At 37.9% G+C, this 27,413-nt stretch overlaps 1 protein-coding gene across 5 annotated transcripts in view; it reads left to right on the top strand.

Annotated features, from left to right (window-relative positions):
• SULF1 (sulfatase 1) overlaps nucleotides 1-26,643 on the top strand; it is a gene marked incomplete at both ends in the record, with an annotated part of 62,759 nt that extends 36,116 nt beyond the window's left edge. For 4 of the 5 annotated variants that reach the window (XM_080339874.1, XM_080339873.1, XM_080339872.1 and 1 more), the window contains 10 exons: nucleotides 12,983-13,199; nucleotides 15,129-15,375; nucleotides 16,468-16,564; nucleotides 16,650-16,744; nucleotides 17,160-17,225; nucleotides 17,726-17,898; nucleotides 19,962-20,104; nucleotides 20,210-20,333; nucleotides 21,214-21,247; nucleotides 25,826-25,856. In XM_080339874.1, coding sequence (XP_080196000.1) covers nucleotides 12,983-13,199; nucleotides 15,129-15,375; nucleotides 16,468-16,564; nucleotides 16,650-16,744; nucleotides 17,160-17,225; nucleotides 17,726-17,898; nucleotides 19,962-20,104; nucleotides 20,210-20,333; nucleotides 21,214-21,247; nucleotides 25,826-25,856 — 1,227 coding nt within the window. Of the gene's footprint in view, nucleotides 1-12,982; nucleotides 13,200-15,128; nucleotides 15,376-16,467; nucleotides 16,565-16,649; nucleotides 16,745-17,159; nucleotides 17,226-17,725; nucleotides 17,899-19,961; nucleotides 20,105-20,209; nucleotides 20,334-21,213; nucleotides 21,248-25,825 lie in introns of all 5 variants that reach the window. The other variant, XM_080339870.1, reaches the window with a different exon arrangement.
• Nucleotides 26,644-27,413: the final 770 nt, after the last annotated feature.

Genomic DNA, 27,413 nt, shown 5'->3' with positions numbered 1-27,413 from the left:
TTGGTTGGCACGTCCTCGGTGAGGTCCTCTGCCACAGCTCTCACCTCACACATGCTCCTTAAACGCAGCCACTTCTGAAGGCATATACACAATACTGCAGTCTCACCCAAGGGCAAAGTTTTCAGGGGTTCAAACGCTGCCATTGTAAACACAGATTAAATGTGAAAAACTGAACATTTTTATAGACGCAAAAGGAGATCAATGGAGTAATTTAGACTGTTAGACACTAAAATGTTTAGTTTTAAAATACAAAAATATTATCTTTGCAATTATTTCTTATATTTATTACCTCTTATGCCAAAATCCAGGTTTGGAATAACTTTACTTTTCTACACATAAATAGAAAAGGTTAAGTGTCCTGACCAGATCTCATACCTGGAGCAGTAGAAAACATTGCTCACAGCCCTGTTGCCTGCCCACCACAGTAGACTTGTCTTTCCATCCCATATTGGTGAATCCCGTTTGAACAAAAGACGAAGGGAGAAGGCCTTGAGCCAGCACAGCGCTTACAAGAGCAATGGTGTTTCGTAGTGGCTCTCACACCTACAAACTCCCATCAAGGTCCTTTAAATGCTGAAGATACATCAGCTCCAACGATCCTGGTAGCCATCCTTCATGGCTGAATGAAATGCAGGACTTAAGTGACCTTTTTAAGATCAGTTTTCAGACCTAGCCACCAGTGTATACGAATCATTTGTTTAAACAAAGAGACCAAGGTTGTTCTTGATACTTTTAACATCCAGAAGGCTTTTTGCCAGGATGCCAAAATTAACTGTGCCTGGAGCACAGGTATTATGAGGAGTGGCTTAGGGAACTGGGGCTGTTTAGCCTGGAGAAAAGGAGGCTGAGGAGAGACCTTATCGCTGTCTACAGCTACCTGAAAGCAGGTTGTAGCATGGAGGGGGTTGGTCTCTTCTCCCAAGTAACAAGTGATAGGACAAGAGAAAATGGCCTCAAGTTGTGTCAGGGGAGATTCAGACTGGATATTAGGAAAAGATTCTTCACAGAAAGGGTTGTCAGGCATTGGAACAGGCTGCCCAGGGAAGTGGTGGAGTCACCATCCCTGGAGGTGTTTAAAAGGTGTATAGATGAGGTTCTTGGGGATATGGTTTATTACTAAAGTTAGGTTAGGTTATAGTTAGACTTAGTAATCCTGAGTGTCTCTTCCAAATGAAATTATTCTGTGATTCTGTACAGAAACCTCCCATCAGCCAGAGCAAGGGCAGTTTCTCTCTCAGGAACAGGTGATGTGCAGTGCCTACAGAGAAATCACTGTAGGATAGAAAGGGTGGGAACTGAAAAAGTGGCGTTGGAAACAACATGAACATCAACAAGGCATTGCAGTGTGAAATAAGTGTCTGCAGGATTTTTTCCAAGTAGAAATGTTCTTAAAGAAAATTAAAAGTTAATAGGCCAAATAATTTTACTTTCACCCCGATCGTTTCTGATGTACAATATGAGGAATCGCAGTTTAATATGGACCTCCTCCAGTAGATTTTCCCCAGTCATTTTATACCTCTTGGAAGAGTGAAAAAGGAAATACTGTTATGTGTGTCTTAACTTTGTTTTATCTTCTGAGATTAGTATCTTTAATTTAAATTATGTAGGTGAATATATTAAAAAAATCTTCATTTTAATTATGGAGGTTTATAACACTTCCTACATTTACTGTTATCGGTTGCAGTTAACATCACTTAAATTAAAATTGCCTTCACAGAATGACTGATTGCTGACAGATTTTTAAATAATGAAATTACTGGTCTGTGGGAAGTTGCTGCTAAATGTCTGAAACTAAGAATAAGCATTTGGTGAATTAATACCCCAATGTACTGTCTCGTACATTTAGAGCTTGTTCTTCATTTTAATTTACTTCAGTCCATAACTAGTTCATTTGAAACAGAGAACACAATTGGGAGTTGAAAAAGAAGAAAATTTGTTTTTCCTGTATTAAAACGAGGTGTGATCCTGAGACCTGCTAGTTCCAAAATCTCCAGGGATGTGGTACTCAGGAAAAGAATTGTTTCAGCTTATTTTCTATTTAATAAGTAACTTCTTAATTTTTTTTTTTAAAAAAAAAGAAAAAACAAAGAAAAAAATTAAAAAAGAAACCTTTTTTAATTAAAAGTTTCAAAATTTCAATTTTTTCTATGCCCAATGTCTATCCAAAAGTAGATAAATATAGCAATATGAAAAAAGAAAATATTAAACATCTGTATAATTGCTATGATTATTCCATATTTTTTAAGTTATAAGTGACTGCTTGCCAAAAAGAGATAAGAAATTTAGATTATAGATTACATTTAGCTGCAAATCAGTAAGGCTTACAGGTTACCAAAAAAAAAAAGGTTTTGTTTCATTATGAAAAAATAGTTAGTAAATGCCTACACAAATCTCAGTTAAACTACTTTCAGCATGATTTTTTTTAACTTAAATTTTTTAGCACCATTGACGGATTGCATCACTTTGTTTGTAGAGCACCCTCCCCTTGCTATTTTTTCCTAATCCCCTTTATGGAAGAACACTTTCCAAAAGCTCCCTCACCTCCCTGAGAGCATATCAGAAGGGATGTGCATGACTGCACGGATATGTTCATGTTTGTGTTTGTGTAGTCGTCCCCTTGGGTCAGCAGCGAGCTCTTGCGGAGGAGAGGACCACGCCTGCTGAGGTGCATTAGCAAAAGCAGAGCCAACAGGTAGTGGGAAGTGAGTCTTGGCCTCTCCATGGTGCTTGTGGGCTGCAGCTGGAGTGCCGTGTTCAGGTTGGGACCTCCAGTAGCAGAGGGACTTTGTCAAGCTGGAGCATGTCCAGTGCAGGACTCCAGAGATGGTCAGGAAGTACTGAGGAGGGACAGAGGTTTGTTTAGCCAGGAGAATGGAAGGGGAAGGGGGAATCTAATTGCTTCCTTCAACTAACTAATGGCTAATTAAAGAGAAGACAGACCAGGCACTTCTTGGAGGTGCACAGCAAAAGGCCTGTAAGTAACAGACAAGTTGCAGCAAGGGAGAGTCTGACTAGGTGTGTGGAAAAAAAAAAAAAAAAAAAAAGAGTTACCATAAGAGTAATTAAACTCTGGAGCCCAAAGGGGCTGTGGAAGGTCCATCCAGGGGTACTTTCAAAACCTAATAATGTTGTTCCTGCTTTGAGGAGGAGATTGGACTAAATGACCTCCAGATGTTCCTTCCAGCAACTCCTCATGCTCTCAGTTTTTTGCTTGCTTAATACCTGGACTTGAGGATTTCATGTTTTCTTTCTGCTCCTCAGCTTTGTTAACTTGGGAAGTGCTGTTAGTTTTGTCCATCTTGTGAGTTATGAGTCACTTGCCAGTATCATATTTGGATACAGGCTGGGTTTCATCTCCTGCCGTGAACCAGCTGTTGACCTGCACTCACCCACAGCACAGCCGGTCCCATCACACCCAGGCCAGGTTCACTCCCCCTGCAAAGGGAGCAGCAGCAGGGTGGGCTCTCTGCTCAGCTCTGGGGCTCGGGGCAGCATAAGATTTTCCTTTAAGGTCCCTCTTGCACATTGCAGAGAGCGCTCAAGAAATTATGATGGGAGCAAGAGGTTTCCTTCATAGTTTATATGCCAAATTTGTCACCAGTTTATGCTGTGTAACTTACTGAGGTCACCTGATTGAGCCCTGTTGGTTTAGTAGTGACTATTGATGGGTTTTAGCACTTAAATGGTTTTCAGGTTTTATTTATATTTCCTGGATACATATTTCCCCTTTCAGCTTTACTGTAATAAGGTACACAGTATAGAAATATCTATTCATCTGCAACATTGCTAATCTTGCTGTTCTTTTAAAACGGGAAACAATCAGTACAAACTTTTAACTAAAACTTTGTTATTTTTCCAATAGAGTAGAAATAATAGCATGTGAACAAATGTTTCTCTGGATAATACAACCTTATCATGACACAAATCTCCTCTCACATTTCCACTGAAACAACCTGAGATGAGAATATATGTTAGTTCAGGAGGTTTAGAGGCAAGCTGCTCTTAAATCCTCTGGCAGGTTATTTTTGTTGAACTCACTCCATCTTCTCACTCATGAAATTCTTCTGGATACTTAGCAAATATGTTAACTGTGTTTTCATTTCTACTTTTTCTTTCTCTCTTGCCTTACCTAAACGTGTAATTAATGAGTTGAGTTAATTCATAAGTATTTGTTCTTTTTCTCTCTACCAGTCTGAGTCATAGGAATTTTCCTGAGGCATGATTTTGACTTCTGGGACTTAGCACTCTTCCCCAGATAGCAGTTACCTTCCAAGCTCTTGCAACTGATAGGCTGGGTGTCTCCAGTGTACTGTTCAATCCATTATTTATAATCAGTATCAAATCCATAGTCAAACATGCAGGTTTTTTTCCTCTTACAAAAATTACACAAACCACAACATTATTTTAAAATTTTCCCAACAGGGGTAAGAAAAAAAAAAAAAAAGAAGCCACCCTCCCAAAATTAGGACTGTGAAGCTTCGTGTTTAAAATTGCAGCTCTTAGGTTGAATGACTCAGCAATGAAACCCAGACACAGGGCTGTTTGTTTTATGGGCATACATCTCCTACCATCTGCTCGGCACTACCTGACAGTTTGTGAACAGCAAAGGTCTGAAACTTGTAAAGATCTGTACTCTGATGCCAGCTCCAATGAGCACTGACAGTGGGCAGAACAGAAAAATGCATCGTGCTGCCCGTGTTGGTATGACATGCAGGCCTGTGAACTCAAACCAAGATAGACAGGTATAACACTCTAGCCACTAACCTTCCTTGTGCTCTTTTTTCATGTACTTCAACTTTAGAGATGAAGAATATTGTGTTTCCTCCTGAGGAAGTGTATCCCAAAAGCACTCTAAAGAAATAATGTTCCTTTTGGAGAATACGCCTGAAGACTGAGATTTTAGTTAGATTAGGACTCAATAGAGAGGTCTCTGTCTAGAGAGAGTTCAGAGGAGAGCAACAAAGCTGGTGAGGGATCTGGAGCACAAGTCTGATGAGAAGCAGCTGAGGGAACTGGGGCTGTTCAGCCTGGAGAAAAGGAGGCTGAGGGGAGACCTTATCGCTGTCTACAACTACCTGAAAGGAGGTTGTAGCATGGAGGGTGTTAGTCTCTTCTCCCAAGTAACAAGTGATAGGACAAGGGCAAATGGCCTCAGGTTGCACCAGGGGAGGTTCAGATTGGATATTAGGAAAAAATTCTTCACAGAAAGGCTTGTCAGACACTGGAACAGGCTGCTCAGGGAAGTGGTGGAGTCACCATCCCTGGAGTTGTTTAAAAGGTGTTTAGATGAGATTCTTAAGGACATGGTTTAGTGCTAGAGTTAGATTAATGGTTGGACTCAATGATCTTGTGTGTCTCTTCCAACTGAAATGATTCTTATGATTCTGTTCGATGATTCAATGTGTTTTACAGTGATTTGAGGTTATACAGGTAGTCACTGGAGACATGTTGCTGAATCCACGCATCAGCTTTGTGGTAAATGTGCAAGATTCTTCTGGCTCTGATCCAAAGAGCATGTTATGTAGTCTATACATACTTTTTGTCTCCCACGCACCCTTCATCGTTGAAAAGTCCAGCATAAGAATTTAATTTTATTGTTCTTTTTCGTATTTATCACATTATATCAGCATTCAGTTGAAAGCATGTCTATTTGTAATGCTAAAAGAATACTTGCCATCAATCAGCTTACAGATAATATTGTAAAGGAAATTAGAGTGGGGCTTATTAGGTGCAGTCTAGTTTGGCTCAAGTATCTATGTTCTCATAAAATAAATATCACAGACCATACATTTGTAAAGGTCAGCTTTATGACCAGCTGTGGAGTATGAATAAAAACACATAAGCTGGTAAGAGCTGGCCAGCAACTGACAGCCAGACCCCAAGCACCCACTAAAACCCAATTAAAATTATGATATAGTATATAAACATCACTCATGGATCCTCCTGGTTTCAGAACAACCCCCTGACACCTGCAGAAGCTGAAAGATACTGGCGATCAACCTGTTTTACCAGAACATTTGTTCAAAGCTGGCTCTTCTTTGCCATCTGCCCCTTGACACCACCTTTTCTTGGTAATAATTCAGCAGAGCATCTCTACACAGGTTTTACTGGAAGCATATGTTTGGGACCAGTTATATGCTTAAAACTAAGTACACACTACAGTGCTTTCACAAACAGCTCTTGCAGATATTGCTCATTTTAAACCCTCCAGAGTCATCCTTCAGAGTTGACAGAATCATGCCTGCAACTTAGTTGCTCAAGAATTCATAGGAATTGCCAAAAATTATGATATTTCTTCTTAAAATACAACTCTGCTTATGAGTTAAAACCAGATATGAAGTCCCTTTATCTCTAAAAATAATCCTTCAAAGCATGTTATTTCAAATTTCAGCATAAATATTTCAGATTTCAGCCTAAATATTTAAGTTTCCTATTAAACAGTGGGCAGGCATTCTCAGATTTGAAAATTCTTCAAACTTAAGCAATTCTTAATCTAAAATACCAGCCCTATTCTGGATAAAATCCAGAGATATTCCAGTCCAGGAAGATCGCTGGTTTCATCTCTTTCAATGCATGACTGTGTTCAGCATTCTTACCACCATTTTACCAGTGTTCTCTAACAGGAAGAATTTTGGTAGAATGGTGCCTTAAAAAGCAATTTTGTGTACCAAAAATGTTTAGACAGAAAACATAGATTATGCAATAATTATTTCTAGCACTTTCTGTAGTAGTACTTCAAAGTTCTTTTTTTACAGAGTTTTTGTTTTAAAGTATCCAGTGAAATATAGTATAAACTAAGTCTTCTGCAAATTAAATGTATATGACTAGCTTACTAACATTATTGCTTTTTATAACTGCAAGTCTAAATTTATCCTTTTGATTGGCTCCTATTTGTTCGTGCCTGAGAGTGGACATTTACTGAATAATATCAGAAATGTGTTGATGTTGAGTGGTAACTGCAGACAACCTAATAGATCTGGTGGAGGTGAAATACTTGATGTCTTGACCTAAGTGCCTACCCTCTAGAGCTGGCAATGCAGTCCATGCATTTTTTATAAACTAGAGAACTGCTGTAACTGTGACACTTAAAATCAATCTTATCTGTACATCAAGAATGTGGAATTGTGTAGTCTGTAAACTTCCTAGGCTATATTCTCTCCCTTCCATTTCTTAAACGCTGTGAGATAGCTCAAAATTGGCAATTTTGATATAGTTATTTATGTTATGCACTGCTTAATGTCTTCATTCTTTTTTTCCCTCCAGTTCTATCCCTGTGCATTTAAATTAGTGTATTTCTGAAGTCTGTCATACATTTCCCTCTATATTACATCAGTTATTATAGGACAAATTGCTCCCCTACCTGTTGAATCACTGACCATTGCACTTTTCAGGAACACTTTCTCAGGGAATAAGGCTGTATATAAATAATCATCTTTGAATATATTCACATTGGCAGACTCTGGATCTGTGCATGATTCAATAGAAAGTGGTCCAGTTATGAGGAAGTGCTGCAAAAATTGGGTTTTTCCCTTACAGACAGCATCAATCCAGCTCTAAAATAAAGGAAGAGATTTTTGTTCCACAAAAATGCAGCAATTCCATATCCCCTGAGTGAACCTAGCACACCATCTCTGTTAAACAGCTGCAATCACACACAATATTCAAATACTGCTGAAATGTAACGACACAGATTAATATTTCCAGGAGCATTTAGGGGCTTCGTTCAGGACCAAGGTTCATAACTCCTCTGTGGGAATGTGTAGAGGACACGGCCTTAGGCTGTAAAAATTTCACTGTATTCAGCTCCAGTTCAGCAGAAATAAACTGCTGCTCCTCTGTGCTGTTTACCATAGCCAACTAATTACCTGGCACTTTTCAATATGCTGTGTGACATGCCCTCTTCAAACGGCACAGAGAAAGCAAGAACAGGACTCCGTTCTTATTGTGGCAGCACAGCCCTAAAACAGACTTCCTTACTAGTATTGTCACATCATGTCCCCTGACATTCATCCTGATCTGGTTACTGCTAAGGGAGGAAAATGGTATACACATATGCAGCCCATGATGGTATTTTCATCTAAACTGTTTTCAAATTTTAATCATACCTTTTGAAACAGGAAAAAAGGGAAATGAGATCTTGATGACATGTTTAAATTCATGAAGTCTTCCTTTTCATGCCTTGACATTCCCTAGGGTGAGCAATAATACTCAAAGTCAGTCATACATTACCAAAATGAAAAAGCACCTGTAAAAATATTGTTGCCATGTTGTATTTCCAGTTGCATGTTTTTCAGGGTTTTATATTTTTGTGATAAAATCTGACAAGATGCTTAACATTGTCTGCAGCAGATACCAAGTAATTACATTTGATAGAAACTCTCATCTTGTCTATGGTTAAGACACATTTCATGAATTGTCTTATCAATTTCTCCTCTATATAGGAGGGCAGCAACTCTCTCAAAGCTGTCACAAACAAACTTGGTTTCAAATCCTGCTTAAGTGGATATTGACAGTGCAGCACATCACAATGATTCATGCTGAATATATATTTTATGCTGTATTTATATTCACTAATGAAATAGACTTACTTGAGTTTAAGGCTGTGGCACAAACTGATTAATAGCAGGAAACTGAGACCCAGGGTAGTTTTGAAGCCATATGCTGTTGTCTTGCTCATGCAGCTCTAAGTCGCAACTGGAGCCCTGCCAGTAGCAGCACAAAGCAAAGCCACCAATACAAATAATATCCTTCTAACCATCCCATTTGCTCCCCTCTGCCTTTGAAATGACTTTATAAGGGCAAACTTCTACCCCGAGAAGAAAATGTATCATGCCAATGACATCATCTGAGGAAAAGCTCTTGCTGCAGTCCTGCTGCAGTCCAGTGCTTGCCTGCCCACCATGGAACAAGGACGCATACTTACAGGTTTAAACTTCAGGTTTGGCAGTAGTTAAAACACCTTGAGCTTCTGAATGAATAGGGTAGAATGGAAAGGAATAGAGTAGAATAGAATAGAATAGAATAGAATAGAATAGAATAGAATAGAATAGAATAGAATAGAATAGAATATTTCAGATAGAAGGGACCTACAATGATCATCTAGTTAAACTTCCTGACCACTTCAGGGCTGACCGCAAGTTAAACTGTGTTGTGACAGGCACTGTCCAAATGCCTCCTTAACACTGGCAGACTTATGGCATTGACCACCCCTCTAGGAAGCCTATTCCAGTGTTTGACCACCCTCTCAGTAAAGAAATGCCTCCTAATGTCCAGTCTGAACCTCCCCTGACTCAGCTTTGAATGATTCCCATGTGTCCTATCACTGAGCACCAGGGAGAAAAGCTCAGCACCTCCCTCTCCACTTCCCCTTCTCAGGAAGCTGTAGAGAGCAATGAGATTGCCCCTCAGCCTCCTTTTCTCAAACTAGACAAACCTAAACCCCTTGGCTACTCCTCATAGGATACTCAAACCTTTCACACCTCTGCCTCTCTTAAGCTGCCTCTGCGATTTGCTGCCAGAGGCAGGGAGGGCTGTGGGAATAGCTGGCAGCCAGCACATACGGACCCAGCCTCAAGAGAATCTGCAGAGCACACCCTGCTCGGTTTGGGGTGGCTGTAAAACCAGCAAAGCCCTCCAGAACAAGACTGTCCCACCAGCTCTCAGGCGGAGAGTTTCAGGACTCTGTTGGTGTGGGAGTATTAAGGACCCTCTTCCATGTTTGCTTCTCCTCTGAAGTTAAATTGAAGCAGAAGGAAACCTAGAGGTGGGGAGCTGAGGTGAGAGGGAAATAATTGGTGGAGGGTAGGTGACAAAATGAGAAGAAAGGAAGGAAGGAAGGAAGGAAGGAAGGAAGGAAGGAAGGAAGGATTAATGACAGGGAAAAAAGGCTGACCCAGCTTAAGTTTTACAACATGACTGAAATTGTATAATAGTTTGTTGCAGACAAATGGCAGGGTCCTGCTTTTCTACTCCTACTAGCTGTTGGGTTTTGTTGTGTTTTTTGTTGTTTTTGTTTTTTTTTTTAATTCTGAGTTAGGCCCCTTTTCTCCTACTGAGGGAAAAAAAATATCAGTGCACGGGTCCCTAAGTCAGCATGTAGCCAGAAGCAGGGACTATCCCATATTCCTATGACAACAGTGAATCGGCTTAGGAATCTTGTGAAACATCACTACGAGAAGGAAGATAAACATGTGGAAAATAAAAAAAACATATGCTAATTAAAATTTAATGGAGGTATATTTAATTTGTGCGTGTGTCAGTATTTTTTTACTGATGGGGAAATGGGGACCTAGAAACTGAATCTAATAGTCCTGGATTTCAAAGAGTAGTTTAGTATTCATAGTAGGAAGGAAAGTAGAAAACAGGGTAGGGGAAGGGACAGCACATCGGTCAGAATCTTCTTTTATGTGCGCTAATGCATTTTATAGATCCAAATGGGAGCAGAAGGACCATTATGACTTACTGCATAGTACCTGCTCATGGGCAGAGATTCAGGAAAGTTAGTCTAAAAATTCCATCTTAGAATTGTGAAGCATCTTTATAGCAATACTTTTCAAAGTAAAATTAAAAAAAAAAAAAAAAGACTAACTAAATCACATTTAATCACTGTTTTAAATAGAGAACTATTATTGGCTTGTACTAGACACACAAGAGTCCTGTTTCAATGTTAGTCGTAATACTGTTAAAAGTGATCTAAATGACTATTGAAACCACTTAAACCACTTCCAGAATCTCTTGCTATAATTAATGTTAGGTAAAGAGGATACTTATTTTACTTTCAAATGTTGCTTTTGAAACATTAAAAACTAGTGCCATATGTTTATAAATGTAACGTACCAAATACACACAGGAAATATAGTGGTGCAGTCAGTTCTTATTGTGTAACAAGCTTCTCTTGCTGCGGTAGGAAGAGTAAGCACACTATTGCAGAATAAAACCCTGCAAAGTGTCAGAGCTCTTGGACACCTTTCCTTGTAGAAAGTCACCTTGTCGCTTGTAGGTGTAAGTTTACACTCAAATTCTGGGCATGAGTGTAATTTGTCAGGCAGCTATCAGACTTGTGCAAGTCCATGGCTTTTTCCACATGATTTACTGTTCTGGGATCGAAGTCATGCTGATCCACAGGCAAGGGCTCTGGGCTTGGGATCCAGCTTTTAGTTCAGTCCATGTGTGCTCTCACACTGCTGCAGTTCAGAGCCACACCAGCTCACTCCTCTGGTTATCAGGTCAGCAAATCTACCTGAGGCTTTATTTTCTTTCTTCATTCTTCGGTCTGGTTGACGGCACCTCCCAAAACAGTCCAGAGCAGCCATTAGTTAATGGAAGAGACTTAAAGGAATGTGCGTGCTCTGATATTAGTGTCCATTTCAAAAATTAAGTTGGGGACTCCATTAGGACCAGCATCCATCTTCCTATTACTAATGAGGCAAGAGAAAGAAACTCTATTCTGTCACAGAAACAAAAAAGGACACGTTACAGGGAAACTTAGCTGAAACTACAAGTAAAATGTTCCAGTTACCAATAGCATTATTGAGTTTTGTTCTCTATACTATCCAGCCAAACTTATTTGCTTTGTGTACAAAGTCTGGTCATTGTGGCTTAAGATGCATAAGTGAACAAAACTCACCAGATTATAGTCATTTATAACTATATTCAAATTACAAATAAACATAGCTATTTCTAGTTCTTCCTATTGTTATTCGCACTACAACTGACTTAAAATCACCACAGGCTTCTTAGCCTATGATGGGTGTTACAAGTGCCAGCTATAACCCAGAAGCCATATATGGCAAGCTTTGGGCATGGGCAAAGGAGCTCTGATCTGTCAGCACCCATCCATGTTGTTTGTGATTTGGTTTGGTTTGGTTTGTTTTATTTTAAATGCCATCTAGATTTTTTAAGACAGTTTGATATGGAAAGGAAATTAAAGTTCCAGTTACTTCTTAATTTGAAATGTGAAGACAGTGAGATCCCCTGGAAAAATCCACCTGGAATCTTCCATCTGGTTCAGCGATGTTGATAATCAAGTCAGACAGATATTGTGCAGACAAGCTGGAAAAAACTCTGTTTCCTCTCATTGTCCTCCACTTGCTCTGATATTCAGCAAGCATACAATGATTTTTACAGGTACTCTTTCCAGACTGCACCTTTTTCTCCCAAGTCTGATACAAATCTCCAGACTTGGATATCCAAAGGGGTTTATCTAAGCTAATTTATTTGTTTACTGTCCCCAAGGTTCTTCCCCTTCTTGCACCTCCGGGGTGCAGGGAGATTGGCTGGGGGTATCGTGCTTTCAGGCTTCTCCCTTCTTATGTAAAATATAAAAAACCAGCAATGTTTGTCAGTCTGAGTGGCACGGTTTACAGGGACATGTCTTAGCGTGCAAGTCCTAACTCTGGCCACAAGCAAGGAAATAAATTACATGTTGTTATTACCTTATGTATTTTTTGATAAATCACATCCACAATTCATCTCTCTCTTTCCAAAGAACTCTATAAGTGAAGCAGTTCTTCTTCATCTGTGGGGATTTTTCATTTTCATCTGAATCATGTTAGAAATTCCAAGTCACAGAACAAAGAAACCAAGTTTGTTTTTTCAAAGAAAAAAAAAGCGTTGGTGAAAACAGCCCTGACAGCTGTACTCTGTGGCTCAGTAAATTAAGACTTTTTACTTGCTCCTTTCAGAGATGTGTTTAGTCTAGATACTCTTGATTTATATATCTTTTTTTTTTTTTTTTGCTAGGTTGTATTTTTAATACAGATTTGCAGTTAGTTCATTCAAGCTGATGTTTGCCTAGCATGAGTGAGATGTTGAAAAGAATGTGAGTGAATTTAGTCCCTTAAAATGTTTCCCTTCTCAGTTTGTTATTGAAGGGACTGCTTCATTTTTAAAGAAATTTGTCCCTCTTGTTTTGTGATCTGTCTGAAAGCAGCAGGGGTTTGGAAGGCTGCTGGGAAATCATCCCCATTTCTCTCTCTCACAGAAGTGGCAGTGCACTGAGGATGCTTCTGGCAAACTCCGAATTCACAAGTGTAAGGTATCTAGTGACATCCTCGCCATCAGGAAAAGGACCCGCAGCATACACTCCCGGGGATACAGCGGTAAAGACAAAGACTGCAACTGTGGAGACACTGATTACCGAAACAGCAGGACTCAAAGAAAAAATCACAGACAGTTCTTGAGAAACCCTAATGCGCAAAGTAAGTGTTATCTTATCTCTTGAACCACTGAGGCAAAGTGCAGAGGAAATGGGGAACAGAGTGTTGGCTTCCCGGTACACTCTTGTTTTCACCTCCATGCATAATGAATATATCCGTAATTGGCAGTCGGGTTCTACATAATTGCCTTTGTAATAACAATAATAGCAACAACAGTATTTATCGTTTGGATCCCAGGGAGGCATAGTCTCCGGCTGGTGCCGATGCTGGCGGTGATGGTGGAGCTGGTGATGCTCTGGTGCCACCTACCGCCCTTCGCGGCCGTGACAACCCGGTGGCATCTACGGATTTACCGGTGCCGTTATTTGCTAACACGGCCAGTGCAAGTGTTCTCTTGCCTCCTTAACACTGACTTCACATACTGTTTGATGATATCCCAAACCCGTCATTTGGATGAGTGCTGTCACTGTTTTCGGACGGCAATTCTGCCCGGCTGTGACTTTCCGGCAAGTCAGTACTGGGATCCTCACAGGGACACGAGTGAGATTGCAGTGTCCCCTAGTGGAGCATGGGCTGAAGAGTTTTAGGACAGCAGTTCTTGGATTTGGTTCTGCTACTGATTTTTACAAAAGAAGCCTATCTAAAGAAGCCATTATTTTAAATAGAACAAGTATTTTCATCTATCTGGGGATGAAAGTTCTGTAGCTGCAGCAATACAAGCGGACTTGAATTTCAAACTTAATTCAAGAGCAGGCTATATTCTCCTGTTCTCTATCTAGAATACTAGATTGGGGAATGAAATAAAGATGGGTCTTTGAAACAGGAAGATAATGAAGTCGTATGAGAAACACAGAAGTTAGAAGATGCTGCACAGATGTTTATGAAATAATAAAATAATGTCAGTATAACACAAAATTTCCTGATTTTAAGCCTCCCCCACTCTGAATGTGAACAAGAATCCCTGCTATTCTTTGTACCTTCAGCCACAATGTTGTCTGTCTCAAGTTGTCTCATTGTTCAGACTAGAAGCTGCCTTGATATAATTTCTTCTATTTATTTAGTATGACCTAAAGAGTTTCACAGTGTGCATGTCACAGACTGCTTGGGTGATTCTCAGACTGGGGAATGTTCCCCTAAGTGATATTTTCAAGGGAAGACAACTGTCATGTACCTTGGAAAGAGAAGGTGTTGCCAAGGCACCAGCAAGGACTGAATGGTGATTGCAACTGGCGGGGAGTGACTTGGGGAGTGAAAGAGGGAAGTCTGGAAAACATCTGAAGGGGGCATCAGAAGAAGTCCAGTTGTTATGGTTTTCTCCTTTACAACATTCTTATTCATCTGCATATTCACATATACATTGATACATCATGGATTCTTGTCACTTTAATCCCTACCTTTAAAAAGGAAAAGGTGTTATCCTTTTAAACAGTCATTTTTTTTCTAAAGCATAAGTCAAACATGTCACTTGCCAATTTATAGGTGGTGACTCTGTTTCACAGTCCTGAAGGGTTTAATTTCTGGAGTGGTTTCTAATCCTGTGATATGAGTTGTTTAGTATGTCTTTCTAGATATCTGATTTCTAAGATACTGATTTTATTTTATTTATTTATACTGATTTTATTTTATTTTTTTAATGAGATACACAGGGTGTTTCAAGATGGACCCAATTTCAGAGACTGAGTGATTTCAAATGGGTCCATCTTTTTGAAACACCCTGTAGATGCTAAATGTGGTGTAGGTTAGACTACCATGAAATGCAAACCTTGAAGCAATCAAAATTCCATTATACTCTTGAAACTATGGGCCTACATTTATCAAAAAATCATTAAATACATTTCTATAAAGCCACAGAAAAAAATAAGCTATTTTTACTGAACAGCTTTCTTGCTCTTTGGAGTATGCTTTATGTTCATGGCACAGGTCATGTAGATATGTATATGTAACTGAGAATGTTTATTTCTTCTGCTTCAGAATACAAACCCCGATTTGTTCATACTCGCCAAACCCGGTCCTTGTCTGTGGAATTTGAAGGCGAAATATATGACATAAATCTGGAAGAAGAAGAGCTGCAGGTGTTAAAGACCAGAAGTATCGCCAAGCGTCACAATGTTGAAAATGAGGAAGAGGCAGGGGAAACTGATGGTGCTCCTGGTGACACAATGATTGCTGATGGCACTGATGCTATAGGTCAACCCAACTCTGTCAGAGTGACACACAAGTACTATTGGCTTTTCTGTGTTGTTTTTTGTTTGTTTGTTTGTTTTGTCTTGTTTTGTTTTACAATTTTATGGTCACAATATTTAGGAATCTAAAACTGTCATTGTAGATTTTAGGTAAACTTGAGTTGTTCTCATTACTCAGTGGAATCATTTAGCTTTAGTATACGTATTTTAAATGGGGACATCTAGTTTAGGTTTTATTTCTGAGGAGGAGTAGGTATCTCCAGCAGGAAATTCATCCTCTTATCAAAACATGCATCTTATGATGGATTAACCAGCCTGTGAAGCCAATAGGAAGAGATAAGCATTCAAATCTTCCTTTCTGCTATTCTTGAAAATTAAAAGAAGGATTCTGATGAAGCAGAATCCAAGAAAGGTTGTGTATATAAAATTGGAATGTTCCTGTCCCTAAGCAATTTCTGTTTGTTGGCATGAAGACTTCGAAAGTTCAACCTGTATTCTGCTGGATTTTCTCAGTTCATCTCCTTGGCCTTCCACATGCTTTTTTTTCTCTTGGTAGAGCTGGTTTTTTCCAGCACTGGTATGAATATGTTTGTCATTGCATCACTTTTTAACTTGAGTGTTCTGCTGGCTTTTTTTTTAACCACTTATTGGAACTCTTTGCTCTAACTTTGATTCTTATTGATCTTTAGCCCATTGACTATACGTTCTAATCCTAACTAGTTTGCATACTTAGAAGATGAATCACATTCGTGTGGCAAGAGGAATATATTTCTCAGCAGTTGGTGGTTAAATAAGGGATGGCACATTTGGTTAAGAGGCTTCAAACTTTGAACAGATTTTTGTTTCACTTTCAATTTCATTTCTGATTGGGTTAAGAATCTCCAAGATGGCTGAGCCATTGTATGTTTGCTAAGCAGGCACAGAGCATCTGCCATAATTTTGCAGAGAAAAAGGATTGAATTATTGATATTATTAAGTCAACATGAGAATAACATGTAGAGTTTATTTATTTTGTAATGGAACATAACAAAGAATTGATTAGAAATGTTGGAAGAAATAAAAAAGGAGGTAGGAAATTGGGAAACCACTGACCTTCTTTTTCCTGTTTGTTAAACTCATGTCTACAGATGTTTTATTCTTCCAAATGACACTATTCACTGTGAGAGAGAACTGTACCAATCTGCCAGAGCCTGGAAGGACCACAAGGCTTACATTGATAAGGAGGTAAGAGGTATTCTAATATCTGATTGAAGTCTTTGCACTGCTACCTTTTCAAAGAATAATTCTAACTTGGAAATATTCTCTGCAGATCGAAGCTCTCCAAGACAAAATTAAGAATTTGAGGGAAGTCAGAGGACACCTAAAAAGAAGAAAACCAGATGAATGTGATTGTAGTAAACAGAGGTAAGAAAGGTGATACTCAACACTGAAAGTTACACTGATTGCTAAGGCTTATCTTTTCCAGGTTTTTTGAGATGGAAAAGAAAGCACATAAGTTTTATTGATATTTATAACCACTTTAGGCACTCATTTTAATTAGATCACTTGTAAGAGTAGGAGCTACTGTGAATCAAAAGAGACAAATGTAAAAATTTTAAGATTAAGCATGTTTGTATTTCACAAATATATTTGAACCCAGCTGCAGTTTTGCTTTAATGTAGCATAGGATCACTCACAATAGCTTCTTTAAATGAAATGAAAATTGTAATTCATTCTGTATAGTTCTTTAACAAAATATAGAAGGATGGTATGTTTCTGGTTTGGTTTTGTGTGGAAAATCATTTCACGACTTGATAATTCCTAATAATTTTCCCTGTAGCTATTACAACAAAGAGAAAGGGGTAAAGGCCCAAGAGAAACTCAAAAGCCATCTTCATCCCTTCAAGTAAGACTCTTATTATCCTCTAACTCTCTCAACTCTTTTTTTGGTGACTGGAGAAATATAATTTTGGGGGTCTGGATATTTTGTTTGTTTGTTTGTTTGTTTGTTTGTGGAGAGGGGGAGGGAGGAGTCTAGAGGAAGAAAATGTCACACATAGCAATTTCTCACAAGAAAGCTTCACTAGTTTTGTACAGACTTGTGAAACTCTATGCATAATATTGCTAAAACCTACTGATAGAAAATGGATGAAATTAATTATTTCAGAAGCTGATTGACCTCATGATTGTTAAAAATATTCAGTTACACCAAAATGCAACAGTGGGTTATTTCTCATGCTTGCTGAGGAGAACAATTTGTCATAACAGCTGCGGTGGAAGCTGAGCTAGGAGAGGGACATATTCTCATCTTGAAAAAAGCCAGAAAGATGCAAAAACTGCTAATGCTGTTGTTAACCAAATAAAGACTGTTCTCTGTCAGCCATGCCCAACTTTCTTTCTAAACAGAGAAGCAGCACAGGAGGTGGATGGCAAACTGCAGCTGTTCAAAGAGAACCGGAGAAGGAAGAAGGAAAGGAAGGGGAAAAAGCGCCAGAAGAAAGGAGATGAGTGTAGCCTTCCTGGGCTGACATGTTTCACCCATGACAACAATCACTGGCAAACAGCACCATTCTGGAACTGTAAGTCTCACCTCCATGTGCAGATTATCCTCTGCTTTTTTTCCGGAGTTTCCACTTCATGCAATCAGGGAGTTATTTTGAAGAACTGGCACTTAGTAATGCTGTTGCTGCCATTTTTTTTGAAGTACGATGGAAGACTATTACTTAAGTATGCCTGTAATTGTGGCATTTCTTATTTACACGAAAATATCACAAGAGGGTTGATGCTTTGATTTCAAAGTGTATCACAAATCACTGGCCTTATCATGAAGAAAATATAGATACTATCCCTTATGAATTCTTTCCATTATTCCCATTTTTTAATATTCTAAAAGAATTTAAAAATCACAACTGTGGAATGCTCCCCTGGTGTATAAGAACAAAATATTAGAGCTAGAAAATATTTTATGTTTCTTTAAACTTCAGTGTATATAGATAAGCAACTTATTGAGATATGCTTCCACATTTCTCAGTGTTCAACATTAACAAAACAATACCTTTCTCATCTTTGGTGGTAGAGGGAAAAAAGTGATTTAAACTTTACTTTCAAAAAATTCAAGATCAAATTATGATTAAATTACAATGTATTTGACTTCAAGCAGAAAATTTCTTAATAATTATTATTCATGTGGAGAAAGAAGTTGTGATAATCTGTTCTGATTACACTAGAACTTTTGCTAATATGCTTTCTGCATTTTAAGATATTCCTTAAGTAGTCATATGCATGATTTTTGTTTTAACAACAACAACAATCAAATTGGCTTATAACTTTTTAACTGTGGAGTCACAAACAGTTATGAAAAGTTTTTTCATATTGTTGAGCATTCTGGCAATGCTTCAGCAACAGTCATGGTGTAAAAAAATGTCATAGAATCATTAAATAGTTTGAGTTGGAAGGGATCTTAAAAGGTTGCTTCGATGCAGTCCATAACTTAAAGGTGAGCTAATGTGTTGATTCACGTTACACAGGTAAAAAGGTTCAATACCATTACTATTTTTATGAATTTTTTTCAAAACACTGATACTGTTACAACTAGTCACAGTACTAATAGCAAACCTAAATAAAAATCTAAGACAATATCAATATTTCAGTATTGGAATTAAAGAGAAATTTTTCTACAGCAAAACTTTGTTAGCAGTTTGTTTGAAAATTAAGAGAGATATCTTTCTTATAGCTTTTTTCCTCTGGCAGAACATGATTAAACAAGATATACTCAGATCTCCTCTGTGGCTGTTCCCAGCACCGTGACACCTGAATCCAGGTGTCTTCAGTCTGGAGTGGAAGCCTACTTTGGGTTTACCCAGATTGAAAGTGAAAACAAGATGTAATCCTGTTAAACTGCTTGGGATCATCCTACAAAGGCCTGATAGAGTGCTTCAATTTCCCTCTTATTTGGGTATCAAATAAAGGAAATGAGGGGTTGCACTTAAAGATAATAGTTAAGTGAAAAACTCAAGCAGTAAGGGAGAACTGCTTAAAGCGAGGCATAGGATCATCCACTGGTCATCCTTCTCACCTTGTTTCTTCCATCTTTCTGGCATTCAAGGTGCCAGGCGAGCTGCTGGCTTGCAAAGCCACCTCTTCTTGACTGCTGTACCATTTCCATCTCACTTAAGATATCAATGAGCAATTTGACCTTCCTCTGAAGTGCTCACAATTCTGTAGTTTTCTGTTATACTTGCATCTCAGAGGATTTACTAGGTTATGGTTATTTACTGTTGGGGGAAATTATGTCCTTCTATATAGTAAGCAATTTCAAGGAATCCTGTATACAAATCTTAAGGATAAGGATTTGTGCTGTTTGTTTGTAAAGTCTGAATTCTGCTCAGTCCCAATAAACCATATATAACTCAGAATGTGCCTTATTAACAGTATATTCTTCTTCTGTTAAATGTATGTTTGTGAAAACTACATGTTAACAACATTTGTTCTCTTTTAAATGAGAATCTAAGATTGTTCAAATAGATTTTTTTTTAATTTATCTAAAATTTAAGTACATGAAAACCTATAGAAGTTTCACTAATAGAAGAAACAAGCATATTATTTTTCACTGAAAACTAATAACTTGTTTCTTTAATTACAGTGGGCTCTTTCTGTGCTTGCACAAGCTCAAATAACAACACTTACTGGTGTTTGCGAACAGTTAATGACACCCACAATTTTCTCTTTTGTGAATTTGCAACTGGCTTCTTGGAATATTTTGATATGAACACTGATCCATATCAGGTAAACCTTTTTCCTCGTTACAAAATGTCATTCACCAGATTCCTCTAGCGTTTTTTTAATTTCTGTTAACAAGAATTTTTTTCCCTCAATTCCTCTTTTTCTTAGCTGACAAATACAGTACATACAGTGGAAAGAGGCATTTTGAATCAGTTACATATACAGCTAATGGAACTGCGAAGTTGTCAAGGCTTTAAGCAGTGCAATCCAAGGCCAAAGGGACTTGAAACAGGTACAAGAAAAATAGAATTGTTTATTTCCTTTTTTTTATTTTTTTTTCATCTGCTTAAGTACTAATTGTATCCATGAATTGATACTCTCCAAAGTGTTGCTCTGGATAGTTTGGAATGATCCACATACACCATCACAATTGCATGACCAGAAAGCTTCTTTGCAAGTTTGCACAGGTTATTCTAGGCAGATATTGATGGCAAATGACAAGATTTGACAGATATGCCACAGAAAGGTTATTATTTGAGCTAATCAATAACAAGCATATGCAGATCTTCATAGTCATAACTCTTATTGGGTTAGTTTTGCCTCCCAGTAGCAGGTGAGGTGTTAAATCCTGTGTTTATTCCAATTGCTGTTTGTTTATATCAACAATCTCAGGCTCTACAGCACAACTCAGACTTAACATTGCAAACATCTAACAAGCAGTAATCCCCTCTGCTTTTGAGTAAAGCAGTATTTCTCTACAAGAGTCTTTGAGTACAAAAATAGCTGGTATTTATACTTCATTACTCTGGAATTCTTTGCACTTAAATGTGATTGATTGAATATTTTGATATTTTTTTTTTTTTTACAGGAATATTTCTTTCTACATATTTTGTGTTGCTGCATCTTTGTATCTCTTTCTTCACCTACAAATGTTTCTCTTTTTTTTACAATATCTAATTGTTTGGGGGTTTTATTATTTTTGAAAAACTGTGGTTTTTCCTTTCTTTTATATAAAACTTCCAGGAAATCTTTGTTGGACTGCAGCTCTGCCTTCATTTAACACAGTACATTTCTTTTTAGGAATTAGATGCTGTGCATGGAAAACTACATTGTGAATGGTTTTACAAGTTCTAAACACTAACAAAAGTTACTCTTGTATTTTCCTATATCAGGAAATAAAGATGGAGGAAGCTATGATCCACACAGGTATCCACACTTTTTTATTCTCCTCAGCAGCTTCTTTCCAAATAATTGCATGACTCCAGTCCATTTCAACTAATGCCTGTATCCCGCCATGTCGCACACAGCATAGCTTTTGATGCATGCATTTTCTAACTGCTCTACACTGAACCTGGCCATTGTTTTTTAGATCTACCATTCTGCATTTAATGTAGCTCATTGTCATAGAGAGACTTCATACAGCTCATATTCCATGCCTGTATTTCTTAGATGTTTACACAGGAAAAATGACACAAAAAGAAGCACCTCTTTTGGGTTGTTTTCCTGTTGTTGGGTTGATTTTGGATGCTTGGGGGCTTTTTTCTGGTTTTATTTAGGAAGTCTGTCCAGCTGCTTTTTTAAACATAAAGCAAACGTGCTTAAAAAGCTTTCTGAAGAATGTGTCCAAAGAGCCTAATCAAACCTGTGGAAGTAAAGTGAAATCTTCTCACTGGCTTTAGGAAGAGTTGGCAAATGCTGCTTTAGACAAAAGCAGTGCTCAGTGTGAGCAGCGTGGGCTCAGAATCCAGCAGGAGATGGGTCAGTGTAACTATGCCAAAAAGCTGAGGACTCTTTGGGCAGGGAGGCTGATGCTTTCAGACCAGGTCACACATGCATGAAAAAAAATTCTTAAAAGGACTGTAAGATTTGAACTGAGGAAAGGCACCAGTGCGTTTTTTCACACCTGATGCTTGAACCTGAGGAATACGTGAAAGACTAGTGTTTACAAGCATATATATATGTATCTGTTTGCAAGTGTACTTACCTTATCTCCATGTTTATTGTGCAGAACCCAGTTCCTCCTGGTGGAGGAACCTGTCAAACGTAAAGCAAAAGCCTAAAAAAGACTAAAAAAACTAACGTCTTAACAGTACTGCACTTGCTGTTCGTGGAGCAATACTTGTACTCGGGGTAAAAAACTGATTCAAGTCTGTCAAGTGTCATATTTAGACTTTATACCTTTACACAGTATATCAGTTTTATACATTTTCTTCTCTATGAGCTTTGGTGGATTAGCTCCTGGTATACATTGTTTACCTGAGATGTAACCTGCGTCCCAGGAGTATACAAGTCTACACAAACACTTTTTTCACAGGATCTTCTGAAAAGAACCATGTCATTAGCTCCCAGTATCTAAGGAACCATTAAAATAATGTCTTTCAATGTTTTATAGATCTCCAGTTTAAGCAGCTTATTTTTCCTTGCAGCCAATTTTCTATTTTCTCACTTGAGTTTTGGGATTTAGAAAAATTATAAGCTTTTGTTTGGTTATATCCTAGTTGTTTGAATTGCTCATTGCCGCCTGGTGGGAATTGGTTACTACAGTGATAAAAAATAGTTCCTGTAATTATGCTTTTAAGTCTTTCATTAGAATATATCCTTGGAAGCATTTCTCATTTTAACTACAGATCTAACAGAGATGGCTTTTTTGGATTGTAGGATTGCGTGAAAGAGTAGATCACACAGGATTAATCTTGAAATTATGTCTTGCTGCACTCTTTAGTAAAGAATACAATTAAACTTCTGATACCAAGTCAATAACTAATGCTACTGGGGTAAATAGCAGGTGTAGTACAATAGAAGTAATCTTGCTCTGTGCTATTACATTCCAGACACCCCGTTTCTCAATACACACAGATGCCTGGGTTCAACACTTCGGTTCAAGCCTCATTGTGGTGGAAACTGATTTTCTTTGCTGAAACAATCAAACAAACAAACAAATAAATGAAGAAAAACCATTTATCGGGAATCACTAAAGCAATCTCTTAGATGATCATTTTCTTGATGCCTGCAGAGAAACCAAGCCCTATGCTGCTAAGTCATCTGAATTAGTCCTTAGGCTTCCTTCAGGTGTTGTAGTTCATGCACTCAGACCTGTTTCCAGTTCAAAATGCCCTGAGTTAGTACAGGGCCACAGGTGTTACAGGCACCATATTGAGACAACGGGCCTGTAAGGAAACAGACAGTACGGTATAATGCAGCCACAGATGGCATCATGGGACTCCAGGGCATGATAATTGGAGAGTAAAACTTAGCCAATTCTTGATTTTTAAAAATTGAAAGATGTTTTACTGTAAACATTTAGCAACATTTTTTCTCTCTTTTGGGTCTATGACATAGATGGGAGATTTCAAAATATTGATCGAGGAAACCACTGCCATGCTGTTACTCAACCACAACTCATCTGATTTTTCCCCTTTCACACCTATTTGTAATGAGATTTCTTACAGGGGAAAACCTCTTCTTTCCTCTCTCTTTCCTGCTCTATGCTTTGATTTCAGCAGGAAACTTTTCATGCTTACTGCTAACTAGTGGAATTAAGCTGTGAGGTGACTCGCTCAGTCAACCAACATACAACCAGCTCTAGGAACTTAAAACTTTCCTTTTCTGTTTGTTTAACATGTATGAATGCAAGTCACCTCTGTCCCATGTGTTTAAACAAGTTATTTTTTTCTGCTTGACATGAAGAGGATGAAACAATTCCCAGTGCCTTCCCAGCTGTGAAACTCCTCTGCGACTGCAGAAATAGTGCCGCATTTAGAGGGGAAAACATAGAAGGACTGTGTAGCTCTGACATTCTTTGAGCTGTTTTGTAGGAATACAGCAAACTGCAGATAATAACAGAGCAAAATTCAAATATCATCACATTTGCACTTAGAGGGTTTGGTTACCAAATTCCTAAAAAATGCTTTCTAGGCTCCTTCATGCCTCTAAGTGCTGGAATAGTAAGACTTCTTTCTTGAAAACTCTACAGTATTTAATTATTTTTTGTTTCAGGAAACAAATTATCCATAATTTGATTTACACAGATGGTTCTTATGTGGCCATGCCACAATTCTCTTGTCTACTTTAGGGAAAGAAAAAAGCAACTCTTTGTCATAGCTGTGCTATCAGATCCATAAAGCTTATGTTGATTCCTGTGAAAGGGAGTTTGCCAAACAAACAGTTCTCGAACTTGCTTTATATATACATATATATATATATATATACACACATTTTACACCGTAAAATTTAAAGCTGTTGTATTAAGTGAAGAAATATCAATTAAAATCAAAGATTCAGGTGTTTCCAAGTATTGGAAGTGGTCTCACTTTGGTGGGAGTAGAATAAGGTCCCAAATCATAATAAAATACCAAGTTTTTTTCTGACCATGATGGTGTTTTTCTGATTTCCTATATCACAGACTATATATTGGGGAAATTCTTTCCACTGTGAAATCCCAGTCTGGTAAAGAAGTAAATATAAGTTATGATAGATACAAATCATATGTTCTGTTTTACTTGTTCAATGAGAAAGAGTAAGTTAAAATGCAAACAAATTAATGGAGATGCCAAGAGCCCACTGATGGAATTAAGTGCTCAGTATAGATAAATATTTGTACTCAGTTCACACTGTTGGACTGCAGACACTTGAATTTCCAAGGTAATTTTTACTAGCCTACCTACTTGTACAGTTTTCATAAAGAGAATAAGTCATCTCAGTAAGGACAAATTTACCACTTTCCCTGCCAGGCTTTTGGATTACCTGATTAGTTTTTCCTTTTAGTCTGCTTGGTTGATAAAATCTGAACATAATCTGGGCAGTGAATTAAATGCAACAGTGATGTTCAGTGTTACTTGTCAGTATAAAATTTCACATTACATTTGATAATCTGAGTCACTATAGTCACTGTAGTGACTTTTAAAAATCTTTTGGAAGTGGGTTTCATACATGTCTTTGCTTTCTCTGGCTATGATCAATATAAAATGCAGCTCCATTGCTACATATAGATTCATACTTAAGCCTTTTATTCAAACTTATTTGGTCAAGCTGTTAGACATATTCTTTGAAAGCTTTTTTTTAATTTAATAAAAAATAATGGAAGACCTTTAGGAGGTTCTATATGTATATTTTAACAGCATTTTACAGAGTGATGCAGTCCTATAAATTAATTCACACCAAGTTTCTACAGCTTTTATTTCTCCTAATTGCTCCAGGTAAATTAAAATGAATGTTTACAAAATGAATAAAATATTACCTTTGGCTATCATTTAGTAAATAAAATGTGGCTGGTTGGTTTGTAGACCATATGTCTTGAGATACTCAGAAACCAAATTCCTCTGGGTGTTGTTAAAATTCAGGTCATTAGTGGTTTTCAGATTTGGTCCCATCTTTTATACTTAACTGCTGTTCTCAAATCACATATTTTGGTGGAGTGTTCAGGAAAGGCGAATTGATTATTCATGTATTGAAATACCTTTCCTGCCTTGAAATATCAGAGGGAAGATTTGTCTCTGGCTGTCATCACAAAGCCTCATTAGACCCGACCTTGCTCTTTTCTATGCAGTCCATAGATGTAGCAGAAGACAGGGAGTTTCTTGCTGTGTGTTCAGCAGGAGCTCTGAACACTCCCGAGACCAGAATCGTTAACATGATGACAGAAGATGTGAAGCATCTTACACATTGAGCTACATATGTTATGAATAGTGATGCTTTCAGGCGAGTTGGAGTAGAAACATATGTGGAAGCTTTGCTTGCACTTTTAAACTGGTGTTCACCATTAGGCTTTATTCTTTCTTTCAACAGAGGACAGTTATGGGATGGATGGGAAGGCTAACCTGCCCAGTTTCACAGGCGACATCAATTGGCAAGGACTGGAAGACTTGTACAGTGTGAATGAAAGTGTATATGAATACAGATACAACTATAGACTTAGTCTGGCTGACTGGACTAATTACTTGAAGGATGTAGATAGAATGTTTGCACTGCTGAACAGTTACTACCAGCAAAATCAAACAGACAAGGCTAACACTGCTCGAAGCAACGGGGACAAATCATCCACACCGTTTACCTTGGTGGAAATGACTTCTGCTGAAGAATCGAGTGGCCTGCCTGCAGAAGAGTTGCGGCTTATTGTGCCAACAGACTTCACAGCCCTCACTTTGAGCATGGTGACTTTAAGCCAGGAAAGGAAACTTGAATTAAACAATGATATTCCTGAGAAAAGCAGTTTGAATGACGCACACTGGAGAAATAATCCCCAAGCTGAAAAATCAATGGAAGATAAAGAATCAGACCGTTTTGATATGGATTTCAGTGGAAATGGTTTGGTAGAGTTGGGGTCCCGGCATAGCTTCATGCTACAACCCATCAGCATTCCTCAAAAAAAGACTCATGAGGACAGTGATGCTGTGGAAGATATATTTGAGGATCAAATATATCTTCCTGTGAGGTCCAATGAACCCCTCATTCATCAGGCTGTAAATGTCTCCATTAGAGATTCATCTATCAGTATCCAGAAAACAGGAACTTTCTTGAAAAAAACAGAACAGAGTCTTGCAGGGGAAACTTCACAAATCCTAAACGTAGAAGGCAGTGCCTCAGCTCCACCCTCCTTGGATTAATCAAGTTGTCAACCATTATACAAGTCTCCTTTTTCTTATTAGCAAACTAATAAAGGTAATCATGACAAGTGACATTCCATGTTTATTGTAAATACGTTTTGCAGCTAAATTGAGCCCAGTTCATAATTTGTCTTTGTGCGCATTTGTTTTATTCACACACACATAATTTCGGAGTAATTCTCCCCACTAGGAAACAAGATTTGCAGGTTTTGATGAAAAGAAACAGTGTTAACTTCCAAATGCAATAGCACATTCTCTGAAAGCTAAAAATTACTTCTTTGAAGAGGATGTTCAAGTTACTTTCACTATTTCCAAATGCTACCAGATTGAATGAAAGTTTCAGTCCACCCAATCTGTGTTCATAATGTCTTTTTCACAAATTATTTTAACCACTGGAAATTTCTAATGTCATGCTTTTGAGTAAAATGCACTTCTAAAATCTATATGCCATGCCATTTATGAGTCTAATACTTTACATGTTCATAATTTGCTCATTGTCTCATGTAATTGTGAAACCAACAAACAGATTGACAGGGAAGAGGTAATCAGTATGGATTATGGAAACAGACATTTGGATATTATTTTAGAAAAAATATTGCATGTTTTTGTTACTTTAATTTAATTAAATTTACTCTGAGAAAGGTATGGCTAATGATTGTTAACTGTAGGAGGATTTGTTTAAATTGGATTATTTCCCTATGTGTTGATATTGTCAGTATTAAAAATTCAAGAGGTTTTTTGACTTTTTTTTTCTGATACTGGTAGAAAGG

The sequence above is a fragment of the Nesoenas mayeri genome (genome assembly GCF_963082525.1).
Source record: "Nesoenas mayeri genome assembly, chromosome: 2".
Classification (NCBI taxonomy): domain Eukaryota; kingdom Metazoa; phylum Chordata; class Aves; order Columbiformes; family Columbidae; genus Nesoenas; species Nesoenas mayeri.
The sequence above is the reverse complement of the archived record's forward strand: the minus strand, read 5'-3'. Positions and strand labels throughout refer to the sequence as shown.